Source organism: Haplochromis burtoni, unplaced genomic scaffold, assembly GCF_018398535.1.
Source record: "Haplochromis burtoni strain Fernald_Lab_line unplaced genomic scaffold, NCSU_Asbu1 Contig_103, whole genome shotgun sequence".
Lineage (NCBI taxonomy): Eukaryota > Metazoa > Chordata > Actinopteri > Cichliformes > Cichlidae > Haplochromis > Haplochromis burtoni.
Genome location: NW_024582464.1, coordinates 607,082 through 625,327, shown reverse-complemented (window position 1 = coordinate 625,327; position 18,246 = coordinate 607,082). Strand labels below are relative to the sequence as shown.

Here is an 18,246-nt window from a genome sequence, read left to right as displayed (position 1 = left end):
GTTGCATTGACTTTGGACCAACCAACTTCAGAATACAACATGGCACCCAAATCATCAGAGACTGCAGGAACTAAACACTGCACTTCAAACACCTTGGTTTCTGTCCTTCTCAACTCTTCCTCCAGATTCTAGGACTTTGATCCCAAGCCAAGTCATCAGTCTTTCCCATGACAGCATTTATGTGTACTGAATTAGACTAAGATACATGGTATTTATACAGTTTGTACTTGCATACATAATGAAAACAGAATATTAGTTTACATTTTTTAATTAAATCGTTTAAAATATGAACTTTTTGACAGTATTCAGATTTGTTCATATACATTAGTTTATTTACTGAAATTGAACTATAGCCGGTGTGCAATACCATTTTGTACCATGAGATGGTGTAGAGAGTCCATCCATCTCCTTCCACGTAGCCAATTCAGGGTTGTTGAGGGGATGCTGGAGCCCCATGGATGTCTTGGACACAGGTAGAACACAACAACTTGTCACAGAAAGACCCCAACTCTGGATTTGAGCCCAGGACCTTCTTGCTGTGGGGTAACGGTGCTAATCACTGCATCACCATACCACAGGGTTTACAGAGTTAATGTCCTAAATGTCATAGGGTGAGAGGCACCCTGAACAGAGACCTGTTTAACAACTCTATTCTATAATAGTTTTTACAAATTGATCTATGGGACAAGGAATTCCAGGTAAGTTGCAACTTTTTTCGAAAGGTAAAAAAGTTGGTAGGCAGTATGCATATGAATAAAATACAATATATACTGACAACAGACAGCGTGAACAATGGCGCTTCCTGTTATATAAAATGTCCACACAATGAGAACCTGCAATGTGTTGACCCATTCTGTCCTGTTATTAAGTGCAGCCTGAGACTAAACTTACAGCAGAGCTCTGAACCACAAAGTTTCACATACAAAAGATATCTTATCATTCACCCTAATGTCAGAAGGGCTGATCATGTTAATCCACAGTTTAATACTCTAGCAACCAGCCTTTTCACATAAAAGGGGTGGTGTTGGTAGAATGTCACCAATTACAAAACTCCAGGCAACAAAGTGATTTATTTTAAACAAATCTTCCTATCTAGAACAGCAGCGTGAACATAACAGAAAAGACACTGTGTGGTTATGCAAGTTATTTAAGTAATGTTAAAATCACTGGTGTTTGTGCATTTGAAGTTCCATCACCTAGTTCATCCTATTGGAATGCAGGAAGTAGAACTAACAAAAAGCTGCATAAGTTAACAGGCTTTTCAACATAACCCTTACATTAGGGCATAGGAGTTCCTGCTGGTTTATAATCCACTGTTTCATTAAATTACACCTGAAGTAAAGGATCTTCATAGTACAGAAAACTAGGGTTGAATGCCATAGGGCAATGGATCCTGCTGAGAGGCAAACCACCTTTCTAATGCTGAAAACCGAGGGTTAACCCTTACATTACCTGGTTTAGCCCAAACTCCTTTTCATAGTATAAGCATCAAGCCTCCGTTCTACAGTATTTATTATAGGTTATGGAAACGTATACCTCTTTGAAGAAAAAAGCTAATCCCAACCAATAAAAGTACACAGCACACAATGTCACAGAAGACAAAGGACTACACATTCAGACTCCAAAGACCATCACTGCCATGCATGGGGAAAAAAGGTTTAATGTGTCAGATGAGTTACTCTGATGTCAGACTTTCATTTTCCTATCAGTGTAAAATTCAAAAATCCAGGCAAATCATACTAAATACGGTTCTTTTAATTATATTAGGCTTAGGGACAATTAAGTTAAAATACAATATGATTATATATAAACACTGTCAAGATTACAATGTACAATTAACAAGAATTTGTGCATGACACTGAAAAAGAAAAAAAAATCAACATTAGCTAAAACACCAGTTTAACTGGTTTAGTAAATGCATCAAGAATTTGAATTTTTGTGCCCTCACTTTGTTGTCGCAGCTTCCATTAATAAGAAAGACCCCACAGATCTGAGAGCAGTGTGAACAGAATCAAAAATCACATTTTTCAGTCACAGAGCATCAAACCGTCGTACAATGAATGAGCAGAAGTGTGAAGCAGACAGGTGTGGTGATACTGTGATGATACTGTAGGTGCTTAAAGGAGAAAAAAGTGCATGCAAATAACTGATTATTCACAAATGTAGCTTTAACAACTACAACAACTAGCTGCTGATCAAAATTCACAGTATATTATGTGGGGAGAAAAAAAAAACTAGACTAAAGTAGCTAATGTTATGCTTCCATTTACATTATTTGCTTTTAGTGTGAACAGAATAACAGCCATCATGACTATGTGCGACTATGCAAATGGTTAAATGCAGCACAATAGTTGCATTTAGAACTTTTAGTAGTGGTTATTTTGGAAACATGACTTAACAGAGTATGCAGCAGGTTTCTCTCAGGACATCTGCAGGACCCCCACGCCCATCTTCCTTTTATTTGTCACCATTTTGTAGCAGCTGTTAGAATTTCTAAAGAGAAAAGCTTGTAGTTAAATAGCTTGGTTAATTTGTCTTATTAGTGACCGCAACTTTGGTTGTCGTCCTAGAACCCCAAAATAACAATAAATGTGATAAAACGGCAGTGCCTGCTCTTCTCTCCAAGACAGCAGATTGAGCTTCTAGGTGAACGTGACGCATTACTCCTGTCATGCAATGGCTCAACAAGTCGTTAGTGGAAAGAATGCTTGCTATGCTTCGAGCAAGCCGAACCAGTTAGTCGAGAGCAACGTAATGCTGTGCTGAAAAAGGCGTCTTCCAGTTAAGCGCTCTGTAGGAATTAGGTTAGACACGCATGTTATGCAATTGAGTGCGTTCATTTCAAACAAAACAAGACTATGAGTGCTGTCACCAACTCCATTCTACTTTCCTATTTAGACCTTTTAAATTACATTAGCCAGTCAGTATATTCACGATTTCTTAAGAGTTTTTGTTTGTTTGTTTGTTTTACTAATATCACAGCCTGGCAGTTGTGCTAATAACGAGTGGCATCGTCATAGGACGTCACATCCTGTTCAAAGTATTCCTCCAGCTTCCACTGCAGGGTCTCAAATGTAGGCCGGTCCTGTTCATTGTCCTTCCAGCAGTCCTTCATAATGTCATACAAGACTTTGGGGCAGTTTGCAGGGCATTGCATCCTGAAGCCCTCAGCCAGTTTCTGGACCACCTGAAAGTTTGTCATTGCTGAAAGAATCACAGACTCACATCAGTACTAATCTTACAAGCTGGAATTCTTGCTAGATCTTTGTATTTGATAGAAATCAAATCTCACCTGGGTACGGCATCTGGCCAAATGTCACAATCTCATACAGCAAAATTCCAAAGGACCAAACATCAGATTTGATAGTGAACCTGTTGTCATGAATGGCCTCTGGAGCGGTCCATTTCACAGGGAATTTAGTTCCTTCTTTGGCTTCGTACACATTTTCGCTTTCTTTCTGCAAGCAAAAAAAAGGCACAAGGATCCAGCCAAAAGTGATCATCAAAGCACATCAGTTTATTCCTGCAGTACGAACATGTGATGTGATCCTGACAGTAGTATAATAGATTCTGTGGATTAGTTCGAGGAGTATTTACAAGTTATGCCTGAAAGCAAGCAATTACATTTAGTAAAGAATGCAGGTTTTCTGAAGGACGTATGACTGGAATGAACGGCATCATGAAAGCGCAGAATACCAATTTCAGTTTTACACTCACCATGAAAACCCTGGCCAGGCCAAAGTCAGCCACCTTGCAGATGTTGTTTTCGCCCACTAGGACATTTCTGGCTGCCAGGTCTCTGTGGATGTAGTTCTGTAACTCCAGAAAAGCCATGCCTGACGCCACCTGTGCAGCCATCTCAATTTGATCTGAGATACGCAGTGTTCTACCTTTATCCTCTGTAATCCAAAGAGAAAGCCAAGTTACTGGTCACAATCTTACACACACACTTTTTTTTTTCAATGAAGCATGCCGGTAAGGAAGCAAGTATAGTTAGTAGAGAATGCTAGCTTCTCAAAGAATGTATCTATTTAAGTCTGTCACTTTGACAGTAACAAATTCTTCGTTCTGACTACTGTGTCTCTGTGGTAATTTCTATGTTTTAATTTCTCTGCCTCCTCACATGTGACCCCAACTCTGCCAACGAGAGCTCAAACTGCCCTGCATAGATGCATACAAAAGCGTTTTGGATAAAGCTTTAACTTCTGGATATGACCATGAAATCTTCCCTGCTGCTGGGGAACTGGATGAACCCAGAATATCAGTTTCTTTCTTTACTTGTTTAGAAACATCAGGACTAGCTCATCTTGGCTTGATATCTTCTAAAGCCAGATAACACACACCAATTAGTTAAACTGCAGGAATGTCTTAAAGACATAAAGACCTGGATGGCCGCTAACTTTTTGCTTCTTAATTCAGATAAAACTGATGTTATTGTACTCGGCCCTGAAAATCTTAGAAATATGGTATCTAAGCAGATTCTTACTCTGGATGGCATTACCTTGGCCTCCAGTAATGCTGTGAGGAACCTTGGAGTCATTTTTGACCAGGACATGTCCTTCAACGCACATATTAAACAAATATGTAAGACTGCGTTGCGCAACATCTCTAAAGTTAGAAATATCCTGTCTCAGAGTGACGCTGAAAAACTAGTTCATGCATTTATTACTTCCAGGCTGGACGACTGTAATTTATTATTATTAGGATGTCCAAAAAAACTCACTGAAAAGCCTTCAGCTAATCCAAAATGCTGCAGCAAGAGTCCTGACAGGGACTAGAAAGAGAGAGCATATTTCTCCTGTTTTGGCTTCCCTTCATTGGCTTCCTGTTAAATCCAGAATTGAATTCAAAATCATGCTCCTCACATACAAGGTCTTAAATAATCAGGCCCCATCTTATCTTAATGACCTTGTAGTACCATATCACCCTATTAGAGCAGCAGTAGGCTGCCGGGGGATTCCCATGATGCATTGAGTTTTTCCTTTCCAGACCTCTCTGCATTGAATCATATCTGTTATTAATCTGTCTCTCTTCCACAGCATGTCTTTATCCTGTCTTCCTTCTCTCACCCCAACCGGTCGCAGCAGATGGCCGGCCCTCCCTGAGCCTGGTTCTGCCGGAGGTTTCTTCCTGTTAAAAGGGAGTTTTTCCCACTGTCGCCAAAGTGCTTGTTCATAGGGGGTCATATGATTGTTGGGTTTTTCCTCTGTATCTATGAAGCGCCTTGAGGCGACTCATGTTGTGATTTGGCGCTATATAAATAAAATTGAATTGAATTAATTTTTTCCCCACACAATCATTTTTTTGGATGAATTAACCACTAACCACAAAATGTATTCTGTAATGGCCTTAAGGACTGTGCTTTTTGACACAGATTACTCTCACGTGTCCAGCAGCTCAAATAGACCAAATCAGTAAATCTATTTAAATCTATTAACCAACATGACAACAACTATTTCACCGCTCACTCAGTTATCTTTACCTCATGGGAGATTTGCTTTACAGTTAACATCTGATCTCTTCAGTCAAAACTATCAAATGCAAATACATAAAAATTCTAATAATTACAAACATCTAACCAACCTAGAACCTTAGATGACTATTGCTAATCTGCTTTAAATCAATGAAAACAAAAGAACACAGAGTCAATCTGTCATATATTACAGGCCAGTAGATAACTTGTAATTGTCTATTTACAGCAGAGCAGAATGAGTCACTCCTCAGTAAGATTGCTATCATCACCTACTTCCTTTAACCAGATTTTTTAAAACGTGAAGTCTAACAATCCAAGACAGTGATATATTTCTTTTGTATGTTCTAAATTCTTTACACAATGCATCTGATCTGTTACTAAAAGATTAAAATCTCGGCACCATGGCCTCTCACTGGTGATAACTTTTTAAAGAACAACAGCAGCAGCAGCGGTGGTCCTGTCATAAAGCAGAAGCTGTTCAGAATCACAGGTGCAAAATAAAGAGTGTGGCTGTCTTACTTTGAAGGTACTCCAACAGGCTGCCATTTGTCATCAGCTCTGTGATTATGTAGATGGGCTCCTCCAAGGTGCAAACGGCATACAGCTGAATCAGCTTGGGGTGCCGCAGCCTCTTCATGATCTGAGCCTCTCTCAAGAAGTCCTCGGCGTCCATGGTGCCTGTCAGAGGTGTGTAGTGATTTCATGGTTGTATACTGGCACTCAAAGCAGCTTAGAAACATGGTCATTTTTGTTGAACCCAGCAATGCTAACTGCTCTGCCAACAAATACAACTTGTTTGTGAGATACATTTAACTTTACTTTTAAATATATTATCTTTATTTATTATAAGCTATTTTCAGATGGGTGCAAGTGGGCATCTTTCCAGCAAAACCTACTGCTAATTGGAATGTCAAGGGAATCTTCTAAGAAGCTTTCATGCATAGGAACTTGAGTCATATCCCATTTTCACTTCATATGGTTGAAGATCATATCGGCCCACCCAACTTGTAGAAGCAGTACTTATAGGCAGGTGTTTTATTTTATACAGCTGTGGCCATGGAAGTCACTGTAAAACTTGAATTTAATCATTTGGATGGATGAGTGAATACTTTGGTAACATAATCCATCAGTAAGGACAGATAGATGGAAATATACCAATTAGCAGTCACATAAAAACACAAAAGGCATATCTTTATGAGCACTGGCAAGTGAAGTGAATAACACCAATTATCTCTTCACCATGGCACCTTTTAGTGGGTGCAAAGGAAATTTCTTTCCTTAAATTTGATATGTTCGAAGCAGAAAAAATGGCCAAGCATAAGGATTTGAGCAAGTTTGACAAGAGCCAACTTATGATTTCTATATGGCTTGGTCAGAGCAATGATAATTTGGAGCTCTTTTGGAGTGTTCATAGTCAACAGTGGTCCAAAGAAAGACGAGTGGTGAACCAGTGACCAGGGTCATGGGCCGGAAAAGCTTACTGATGCACGGTGGGACCGAAGGTTGGCTCGTGTGATCATGAGCTACTGTAGCTCACATTGCTGAAAAAAATGTATGCTGGTTCAAGATGTCTGAATGCACAGTGTATCACAGTTTACTGTGTACAACGCTGCATTGCTGCAGAACAATGAGTTTCCAAGCTGACTCCTGTACACTCCTGAAAGCGCCAACAATGGGCGCATGAACATCAGGACTTGACCATGGAGGAATGGAAGAAGGCAGCCTGGTCTAATAATCCCATTTTGCTTTACATCATGTGGATAGCCAGGTGTGTGCGGGTCGTTTACCAGGATGCTCTGTGGGAAGATGGCAATCCAGCAGAGAGAGTTTGATGCTTTGGGCAATGTTCTCCTGGAGAACCTTGGGTCCTGCCGTGCATGTGGGTGCTACTAACATGTACCAACTACCTAAGCATTGTTTGAGAGCATGTCCACCCTTTAATTGAAATGGTAATCTCTGATGGCTGTGGCCTCTTTTAGGTTAATATGCCATAAAACAAAAGTTGGCTAAGGAATGAACACTCAGGGCTGTTTTGACAGCAAAAGGGTCCCAACACAGTTTTAGGAAGGAGGTCATAATAATATGTCCCATCAATGTAAACACCATTTTCATTATTAGCTCTAGTATCTAGAAGCACGCAGTAGTCAGGTGCTAATGATAAATAGCTTATTATTGGTTTAATAATTTGACGACAACTTCATCAGCTGATTAACAGTTTCTTTATGTGAATCACTCTTTTTGTAGTTTTTAAGAGCAGCCCTATTCTGACGAGGTCAGAATATCTGAGTATTTGTCGTTTTGTGTACCTGGTTTGAGAGTCTTCACGGCAACTGATGTAGTTTCATTCCATATGCCTTCAAAGACCTCACCAAACTGTCCCGCTCCAAGCTTTTTCAGTAGTTTGATGGAGCTACGATTGATTTCCCATTGGTCCACTGTGTTATAGGACAGACCATAAGTCTGTGGAACTTCTATCTGCAGACAGAAAGAGTCACAGATTTAAAATTAGTTAATTAATTAGATAAATAAATACAAATTATGCATTGTGCGTGGCAGCATAGTTTGTTTTTTACCTTTTTGCATGGCTCACCCAGACGTGCACAGAGGCCATCAGACTGTCGGGAGTAATGTTCCACTAACTCCTTCAGTGTTTGAAACGATTTGGCCCTTGACACATAGTACTGACCATTGTCCAGTTTTCTCAGCTTGTAATGCTTCACCTTTCCATTGTCAAGCACTGTAAAATAAGTTAATAAGGCAACATTTGAACATCTCAAACACTATCAAAGATAAAAGTCTGAAACTTTTATTAGTCTTTCTTACTCTCAAAACGAATCATAGTCTGTAATATGGGACAGATAAATTGGCGCACTGGTGATGTAATGACCCTTACAGGAAATGCATGAGACTTTCTATACTAACTAGTTTATATTTCTTTACTTAAAATTATTATTTTTATTATTATTATTGTTATAGGACTTTTATCAGAAGAATGATAATTATGTTTGTAGCAGCAATACATTTTTTAAAAAGTGGTAAGCAAAAGATTTGTTATAAAACAGCATCAATATTTGGATTGCAAATACTCCATAAGGTTATCAGCTGGCTTTAATAAATAAATATAGCAAAAATTCAACCATGGTGGAAAGAGCAAGGACAGAGTGGAAAACAATACAGATAAGAGCTCAAAGAGATAAAGTGATCCTACTATTTTTTATGGCAGTGGAGACCTCGATTAAACTTTCTGACCTTTAAACCATTAGTCACTAAACAATGCTGCAGTGTTAGGGAAAGTGTGCATCCAATAGTATGGGAACAACAGAATGTTAGCTATGTGAGAGCTGACCAACTTTTAGTAACAGTGTCAACGTCTTTTTGAAATATTCTCTCGCATAAGGTCTCTGGTTTTATTTTGTCTTGTTTTAATATTTTACGGTCTACATTTAAAATAAAACACTGTGGCATCCCATAAATGTTTAAACAGGTTCACAAGACTTTTACAAGTCAAAAAGCCACAGTAAAAGCAAACACAAGTGAACTTCCTAAAATGCATGTGACAGCATTATGGTTAAAGAAGTAATAAAGTCAAACAGCTGATTGCTGTCTCTAGTCACAGTTCCTACCAGACCAAGTAAGACTGTAGCAAGAAAACCCCTGAGTGGACTAAAGTGAGCAGCTAGTAAGTGTGTTTTATTGGTTAGTAATTCAAATTTTATTGCTAAGAAAGAATATCTTTTTACAATATCACATTACTTTAGCTGATTTCATTCTGAAGCATTTTCATTTATAGGACCTGCCGGGTCCCATATTCACAAACACTCTAAAAATCAGTTACGACAGTTCCAAACTAAGAATTTCTAGCAAGAACTTAGAAGTGATTTAGAACAGTCTCAAAGTCTCTCAAACTCTGGCCAAAAAGAGACTTAAACCAAGACATGGCTGAATATGCAGGGCTGTTTAGGATGTAACCCATTCAATTTTATTAGCCAACTTTCAGAGGAAACAACTTTACACTTCTGGTCATTTATCCAGTTAGAGGAGCGGGGAATGGAAGAATAGGCAGATATTTCACAAGGTTTGGTTTTGGAGTCACATACCACAGAATGGACTAAAACAGTTTAAAAGCCCATTTTTCAAGTGAGTTTGTGTACGACATTACACAAGTGCCACTAAAACACCCCCACCCCCCCCTCCCCTTTTCTCGATGTCTTATTTTTGCATATTTGTCACATTCATCATCAAACTAATATTAGACAAAGGTATCCCGAGTAAACACAAATGATGATGTTATTTATTGAGGCAAGAAAAGCTATTTAAACCTGCCTGGCCATGTGTGAAAAAATAACTGAACAGAATTTATGGAGTCACAGAACTATTAGCATGGGTGCATTGTGTTGCTCACTCATTTTGAAAGAAGGGAAAATCATGGCTATACTACTTTAATTTTCACAAGCAAAAAAGCTATAAAATTGATTTGATGACATTGACTTCAAAAGAGATGAAGTCAAGTGAGAGGTTACCTGACAGTGAGAGGTCTCCTTTCTGACTTTCACAGTTTCTGACGAGAAAGGCTCCATGCTCGTTCCCTCCAGCCATCAGCATCTTCTCAGCATCCAGCCTCTTGGTGTCAGGGAAATACCATCTGGACATCAGAATGGAAGCAGGATATGTCCATATTAGCAATGTTGCAGGGAAGACATGTTTCTGGACTGTCAATGCTTAAAATAAAAACTGCTGACACAGATATATCTTCTGTCATTTTATTTGGGTTTTAATGTTATTTATTTCCCAAGGAAACCAAGAAATTATCACAAGACAAATTTTAGAGTCAACTCTTTGCAAGTTTTCCAACACCGAGCAGATAAATAACGGTCACAGACAGAAGTCAATGTTTTACATGTAAATTAAGTAAAATCTTATGGGCAATCTACCAGTATCTGGAATCATGTTAACCACTACACCTTGGGCTCACCTTGTGTCTGCGTGTGTGTCCTTCAATGACCGTAGCCCTTCTATAATCAAGCTATGATATTTATGCTTACTTGGACTTTAAAAATCTAATTGAAAGAGTAAAAAAAGTCAAATCTGTATTTGAATGGTCTGACATTTTGAAAAGTTATTTTGACAAAAAAAACTTTTTTTCCTTTGGCAAATATACTTCAACTAGATAGTTACACAACATTATGACTTTGTTTAACCTGTCAGAGTACAAAATTAACAACACGGGGATTCCCATTATGGGCAGAGTAAACCAAGAAAAACAATGATGTCACTGCACAGTTGCATCTTAAATTAACTGTACGTTTGCATCAGTGCAAAAAGACAACAAGTTTTCCTCTTTGAGTCTTAACTGGCTCATCTGGGTGCTTTCCCTTTGTAATGCTCAAAATCAAGTTAAAACTGAGGGTTATTTTCCAGTATTCGCACACTTCAGACATATACAGTATCTCTGTCGAGAATTAGAGTGAGATTAATCAACAACAAATTCAAAGAGAGCCACATAGTGCCAAACAGGCCTGGCAGACGTAGAATTCAAAGGATTTCAAAGAAAATTAATGACAGGTGTGTTAAAAAAAATAAATAAAAAATAAAAAAATAAAAACAACTGTCAAGACACCTGAGTGATTTAGCCAAGTCAGGAAATGTAGTCACAGAGAAGACAGTCCCTAGAAGCCTCCATGGGAATAGACTGCGAGGTTGCCGAAAAAGAAAAACTATACTTCTGCAGAAGAGACATATTCAGCTCGGACTGAAGTATGCTAAGGAAAGCTGGAGAAAGAATACCCATACTGAAAGTGCTTCCTTTGCTCTCCAGAAGACCAGACTGAACATTTTGAGTGGCCTGCACAAAGTCCGGCTTTAATCCCGGTGAAAATCTCTAATAATTTTGACCTTGGTAGTTTTGTGAAATAATTTTGTTCATGAAGTGAAATAATGTAAGTATCCAAAGTAAAGTTAGGATATTTGGAAAAGTGGTGTTAAAAAAATCATTGCTCTGTTTAAAAGCACTTGTGAAAATACCTAAAATAATTTTTCATAGGAGGGCAATAATTGTGTCCTCATCTACACCTGATAATTGTGTTTTTAATCATAAACTACACTGTCTATAATGGAACAAATGTACCTGCGGGAATATTGAGTCATAAAACTGACTGATTGAGCCATTGTGACACCGTTTTCCATTATTAAAACAAAAGAGCTGGTCACTGGAGATCATCTCATCGATAGGATTCTCTCTCTAAAATTGCGGAGTCTTTAGAAAGAACCTTCAGATGACCGATCTAAACTGGCACTATATCCTGAATATAATGTTCAGAGTGCTGTACGTTTCCATTTTTACTAAAGTACTGGTAGTAGATTCTGCTGTGTAAAACTTGATTTCTACTATTAGAACAACCACCTCTTCTTAATCACTGCTTATAGTCGAGGCTCTCTACCAGTCCACGTTACATTTGAGCCAGATTATTTTATGTGGTTAATCTAAATTTGATTAAACTGACAATTAAATTACACACTACAAGTTTTGTCGACTTGTTCTAAACTAACAAGGCCTGACTTTTAGTTTTCCATTAGTTATTTACAGATAACGGCTTTCCTGCAGGTACACAATGTGGCAGACTGGATAATTCATTGTGTAATTGCATTATGGAACAGGTCTGCCTATCTATTAGGTTTGCAACTGGACAAACTATGACACAAATAATGCCAAGACTGATTACCTCTTGAACTGGGTTTATTCTTGTAAAAAAAAAACAAAAAAAAAAACCCCTTCCATTATTAGTTAGGAATTTGTGTGACGTCATCTTTTTTCTAACAACTAAGCTACACATGGCAGCAAAGAAAAAGGTACACATTCCAGGATTGGTTGCTCTATAGTACCGTGCCCTACACAGGATACCTGAAGCTGAATTTATGACAAACCAATCCTGTCTTTATTCTCAACACTAGAGTTAAATGGCATGAAATGCCAGCAATGTGGCTTTAATGTGTGGTTCTGGTTCTTGTTTATGATCTCTACCTTCAACAGGAATCATTAACCTGTAAAGCTTTCCCAGCATTTCCTGGTCTCAAGATGAATGATTAACTAGTTTCGGCAAAGACTTTAGGGATAAGGAAAACACGCTGTTACATTTTACAGCCTTTTACCCGTGGGACATGACTGACTATTCAAATGTTTTAAAAACGTCAATCTCAGGCAGAAATAGAACAGTAAAACACTTAAATCACAGGCTCAAGTACTTCAAAAGAATTTTGAGGTTTTTGAGGTACTTCTGCATTCTGTCACTTTAGAATTGAGAGTGAACTCTAACGACATCGCCTTTACAACACTGTATTTACCATTCAGCTTCAGGAAGTATGTTCTTTTTAGTTGTTACTACCAGTTAAGTTAATACAGGGTTCATTGGAAGAAATCCCTTCAAGGAAATTTAAATGACAAAGTAATTTATTACTTTAGCTTCCTCCTCATACAAACCTATTCCGTTGATGACTGCCGATGACCATTTGTTGCAGTTATTTAGCATTAATAAATACATTTTAAAAAAGAAATATATATATATCTATATCCATATCTATATATCTATATCTATATACAAACATTTTAAGTGTTAGATTAAAGAGAAAGTTTCACTTTTTGTTGTCATTTTCGACACAACTGATATGAGAGGATTACTCTATGATGAAAATCCCTGCTGTATGTAACCCTTCTGTAAGTAGAAGAATATGACTGTGCGGATACAATTTGACTTGACTTTCCTTGGAAAGGAAATAAACATCTATTTTGTAGTATTATTGTCTATTTTCCCCTCTAAATTATTTTAAACTCTCAAAAAAAAATATGTGCATTTACTTTGACCTGTAATTGATAACAAAAAAAAAATGTTAACTCGTTTTTCAAGTTGTTCTTCCATTCCCAAACAAAACAAAAATGGCTCCCCACCCCTCAAAAAACAAACTAAATAAAATAAAATAAAAACCTTCAGCTTGGGATTCAAATAAAACACATTTTTTAAATGGTTAAGTTTGATAAATTATATAAAGAAGACTTCACATGATCCTTCATACAAAAGCTATACTTACGGTTCGGCATTAATGCTCTCCACAGGCGCCACATAGTTAGCAGGGATGTATCCCTGTTTGGAGGCTGACACCCCGGTGAGGGCTTTAGCGAACCACCAATCACCGGCACTTTTGTCCAGGGCCTCTAAAGTATCCCCCGTGTTGAAGCTAAGATCCTCTTCTGTGCGAGCAGAGTAATCATACAGGGCGACATAATACTCCACATCAGCTGGTGGCAGCGGCGGTAAATCTCTTGTTGAATGAAAGCTCTGTTCGTCTTTGTCAGCAGCGCTCAAGTTTTTAATAACCGTCGATTTTTCCCCACGGTCGGTCTCGTCTCCAGAGGGGCCATTTTTTTTAAAACACCCCAAAAAACTGTCCCAACAGGCAGAAAACCTCTTTTGGATCTCCATGGTACTTTCGTCAATCACAGTCGGTCATTGTTTTTGTCAGGAATAAACAAGGAAATAGTTTAGAGAATCCGTCCTCCTGTCTTTATGATCCACATCCCATTAAATACAAGCGCATTTATTTTTCCCAGTTTGGGATGGTGGCGGTCTTTGACCTGAACACACGCCCAGCTATCACAGATCGGTGTGAGGGGAAGGGAGCGGTAGTTTAAGTGTGGATCTTCGTGTTAGAGGATTGGTCTCACTGTTCAGGTAGCAATCACCTGCACCTGCTCAGGAATGGGGAGCGGCTCGCGCTCACTCTCCACTGGGGTGACGTCACGCCTGCGCTTATAGTCGGGTTAGTCACGCGTTATGAATGTGGGAGATTGCTGATTCATGACACTTTTAGGAATATTTTTTATACATAATTTTCCGTTTTTAGAGGCTCAAATGTAATTGGATAATTGACTGGCAGTTTCATGGCCAGCTGAGGCTTTTTACATTGTTATTTTATCACTAACTGAGCAGATAAATGTATTGATTTTACAGTGAATAGAAATAAATATGCTCATTATTTCTCCTTAATGTGACAATTAGCATATAAATGCTTAGAACTGTCATCATGGAAAGGTTTATCTTTATATATGTATAGTTGTGTTCTCCACTTTGCATGCAGTCCTCATACAGTCATCGGGCTTGAAAACCTTATCTTTAAACCATATCTTACTTATCTTTACTCCTCAAAACATACCTGTCATTGTAGCCTGGTAGTGCTACAATGACAGGTGGTTTGTCCCCTCTAACCACATTTTTTTTTCCTCCAGAAGCAGACTTGACTTGTCCATGTGTGCAGCTGCAAATTTCAGTCAAGACTGAAGGTGTTAGTTCTGAATCAGAGGCTTTCTTCTTGGTTGTCACCGTCTCAGTCATGGCAATGTAAAACTCTATTAATATTTTCTAACAGTTCATGGCAAGCTTGAGCCCTGGTGGTTCCTGGATTATTCCTGAACATCCCAATAAGTTTCTTCTCATCGGATGCTGACAGTTTGTGTCTGTAAATGTGTGTGTGAATGGGTGGATGACTGGATATGTAAAGCGCTTTGGGGTCCTTAGGGACTAGTAAAGCGCTATATAAATACAGGCCATTTACCATTTACCATTCTTGCAGGGGTCTTGGCAAAGTGGTCATACATCTGAATACGTGTACTTCCATGGAACTGTGTAAAATGATATCTTGGAATCTGTAGTTTTTAAATGGTTCCAAGAGACCTCCCCAGTTTGTCTAAATCTACAACTCCTTCTTTACTGAGATCTTTTATGTCAAATGTGTTAATATGTCAAGTGTTTTCTATGTTATATTTGCCATTCTTGACCAGATACAAGTGATGACTAGCCAGGTCTTACACCATGAAGAATCCAAATGAGGATCTTTTTCATTCAAAGTGCAGTGTGTATAGAAATGAGGAGAGAGGTGGGAGTGATTGTCTTTAGAACTACTTTCAGCCTGTGGTGTTGAACATCTTATCAGAATTTGTTGAATAATGAACACGGACAAGTACTGTCAGACTTTGAACAATGAAACAGTATCAGCTAATTGCCATCAGCTTAATTTGTCAGTGTGAAAATGATTCCAAAAATTATGTTGCTGTGTATGTTTAGACCTTAGCTTCAACATTAGGGATATTTTAGAGGCTTGCAGTAAAGTGCCGGTGATTGGTGGTTCGCTAAAGCCCTCACTGGGGTTTCGGCCTCCAAACAAGGATACATCCCCACTAATTATATGGCGCCTGTGGAGAGCATTAATGCAGAAACATAAGTATAGCTGCTGAATGAAGTATCATGTGAAAATAATGAAAGAGCAGATGTGACTGTAGCTGCAGTTTGTATCCATATGATTGTGGCGGAGGTGTGGTCCCGGGCGCGTCTGCAGGGGAGGAGTGGTGCAGTGGGCTCAACGGGGCGGTGCTGGAGATGCCGGTGAGAACAGCTGATGGCGATTTGGACTGATAATGGTTTCCTTCCCTTTTTATAGTGAGACGGAGAGGAGCGGGGGGAGAGGGAAATCAGCTGGGACCGACAGCTGTCAGACTGTGTCCAGTCATAACCTGAGAAAATTGTAAATAAATGTGGAACCTGGTGATAAAGACCTGTGTGTGTGTGTACCTGTGTATAGTGCATTTCACAATGATATAATGGATAAAAACAGGATAAAACGGTGTATATATGATGGATAACTATTCTAGATGGAGAAATATTTCAGAAGACTAATTAAAGAAATTGCAAAAAATAAAAATAAAAAATTCTAAGGTCATACCAAATATTGACTTTAAAGTTCATTAGATTTCTACAGAATGTCATCAAATTAACAGACTAAAATATATCAAGCAACTACTCCTTACAGAACAAAATCTTACATCTTTTTCACCTCAGTTTTTTTCTTCCCACATTTGATCTCACAGGTCAAAAATGTCTGATTTAAACTCACCCTCTTAACAGAAACCAGATAAAAGTATAATTTATACTAATGTGTTGTTGCAGATGATGTTTAGAATTAAATGAGTTTCTTTGCTTTGATGAGGGTCTCTGTACCTCGGCCTGTCACAGGTGGTGAGACTGTTTTCAAAGAACAGCAGCAGCAATGCTCAAGTGATTTTGAGCTGCTTCTGCTTTATGACAGGGTCAAATGTGGAAAATAAATAGTGTTGCTGTCTTACTTTGAAGATATTCCAGAAGGCTACCATTTGTCATGAGTTCTGTGATGATGTAGACGGGTCCTCCCTGCTGCAGACAACTGGACCAGCCTGGGGTGCCAAAGCTTCTTTATGAGCTGAGATTCTCTCAGGAAGTATTTAGGGTCTATTGTGCCTAGGAGAGATGTGCAGTGCTTTCTCAACACTGGCACTAAAACAGGCTCTCAAATGTTGAGAAAGCATGTTGATTTTTGATGTTATTTTTTTCAAGGATGCTGTGTGGCAGGCGGGAGGATGAGTCAGAAGATGGGACATAAAAACTCAAAAGCAGCTTTATTACTTTGCACTTACAAAACAAAACACGGTTCTGGTCGCGAACAGATCATTTAAAAGGGCAAGGGAGAACTCAGACAACATACATACAAAAAAAAAAAATCCCTTCTTGCCCCTGCGGGCGGTTTATCCTTCAAGCTCGGGTCCTCTACCAGAGGCCTGGGAGCTGTTCCTAGGACTGCGCTCTGCTGGACAGAAATCTCCGATGTTGTTCCTGGGATCTGCTGGAGCCACACGGCTAGTTTGGGAGTCACCGCACCTAGTGTTTTGATTACCACTGGGACCAATGTTACCTTCACCCTCCACATTTTCTCAAGCTCTTCTCTGAGCCCTTGGTATTTCTCGAGCTTCTCGTGTTCCTTCTTTCTGATGTTGCTGTCATTGGAAACCGCTACATGTATCACTACGGCCGTCTTCTTCTGTTTGTCTACTACCACTATGTCCGGTTGGTTAGCCACCACCATTTTGTCCATCTGTATCTGGAAGTCCCACAGGATCTTAGCTCGGTCATTCTCCACCACCCTTGGGGGCGGCTCCCATTTTGACCTTGGGACTTCCAGGTTATACTGGGCACAGATGTTCCTGTATACTATGCTTCCGCTTGTCCTTTTCAGGGTCGCAGGGGGCACTGGAGCCTATCCCAGCTGTCATAGGGCGAGAGGCGGTGTACACCCTGGACAGGTCACCAGTCTGTCGCAGGCAACAGTAACCAATAGGCTAAATAATAAGACAGAATACAGAGGCATAAAACAACGAGCTAGAGAAAATTCAGAAGACCCAAAAACTCATAATAGTACCTACCTTACCTTCCTGCATGGCTCACCCAGACGTGCACAGAGGCCATCACCCTGTCTGGAGTAATGCCCGGAGTAATCGCCCCTACTGGGGTTGTTTTGGTACCTCATGACCTGAAGGACTTTCTGTGGCAAATGGAACTTTGAATTCTGCTGTCTACCAAGACATCCTGAAGGAGAATGTCTGCCCATCTGTTCACGACCTGTAGCTGAAGTGCAAAAGAAAAACAAAATGAAGTCTTTGAAGTGGCCTAGTCAAAGTCCTGACCTGAACCCAATTGAGATGCTGTGGCATGACCTGAAAAAGGTGGTTCATGTTTGAAAACCCTCTAATGTGGCTAAATTACAACAATTCTGGAAAGATGAGTTGGCCAAAATTCCTCCACAGAGCTGTAAAAGACTCATTGCCAGTTATTGCATATGCTTGATTGCAATTGTTGCTGCTAAAGGTTATCAGGTTTGTAAAACAAACCTGTTTTACAGACCTGTAGGTTTGGACCCCCCCC

At 39.2% G+C, this 18,246-nt stretch overlaps 1 protein-coding gene across 1 annotated transcript; it reads right to left on the bottom strand.

Moving 5' to 3' along the window:
• Positions 1-1,638: 1,638 nt before the first annotated feature.
• Positions 1,639-14,202, bottom strand: frk (fyn-related Src family tyrosine kinase). Its single transcript, XM_005931034.3, has 8 exons — positions 13,553-14,202; positions 9,994-10,115; positions 8,047-8,210; positions 7,780-7,948; positions 5,993-6,151; positions 3,718-3,899; positions 3,293-3,458; positions 1,639-3,204 (listed from the first exon to the last, which is right to left on the bottom strand). Exons 1-8 carry the CDS (start codon positions 13,942-13,944, stop codon positions 2,996-2,998), a joined length of 1,563 nt encoding a protein of 520 aa, XP_005931096.1. The 5' UTR covers positions 13,945-14,202; the 3' UTR covers positions 1,639-2,995.
• Between the last annotated feature and the right edge of the window lie 4,044 nt (positions 14,203-18,246).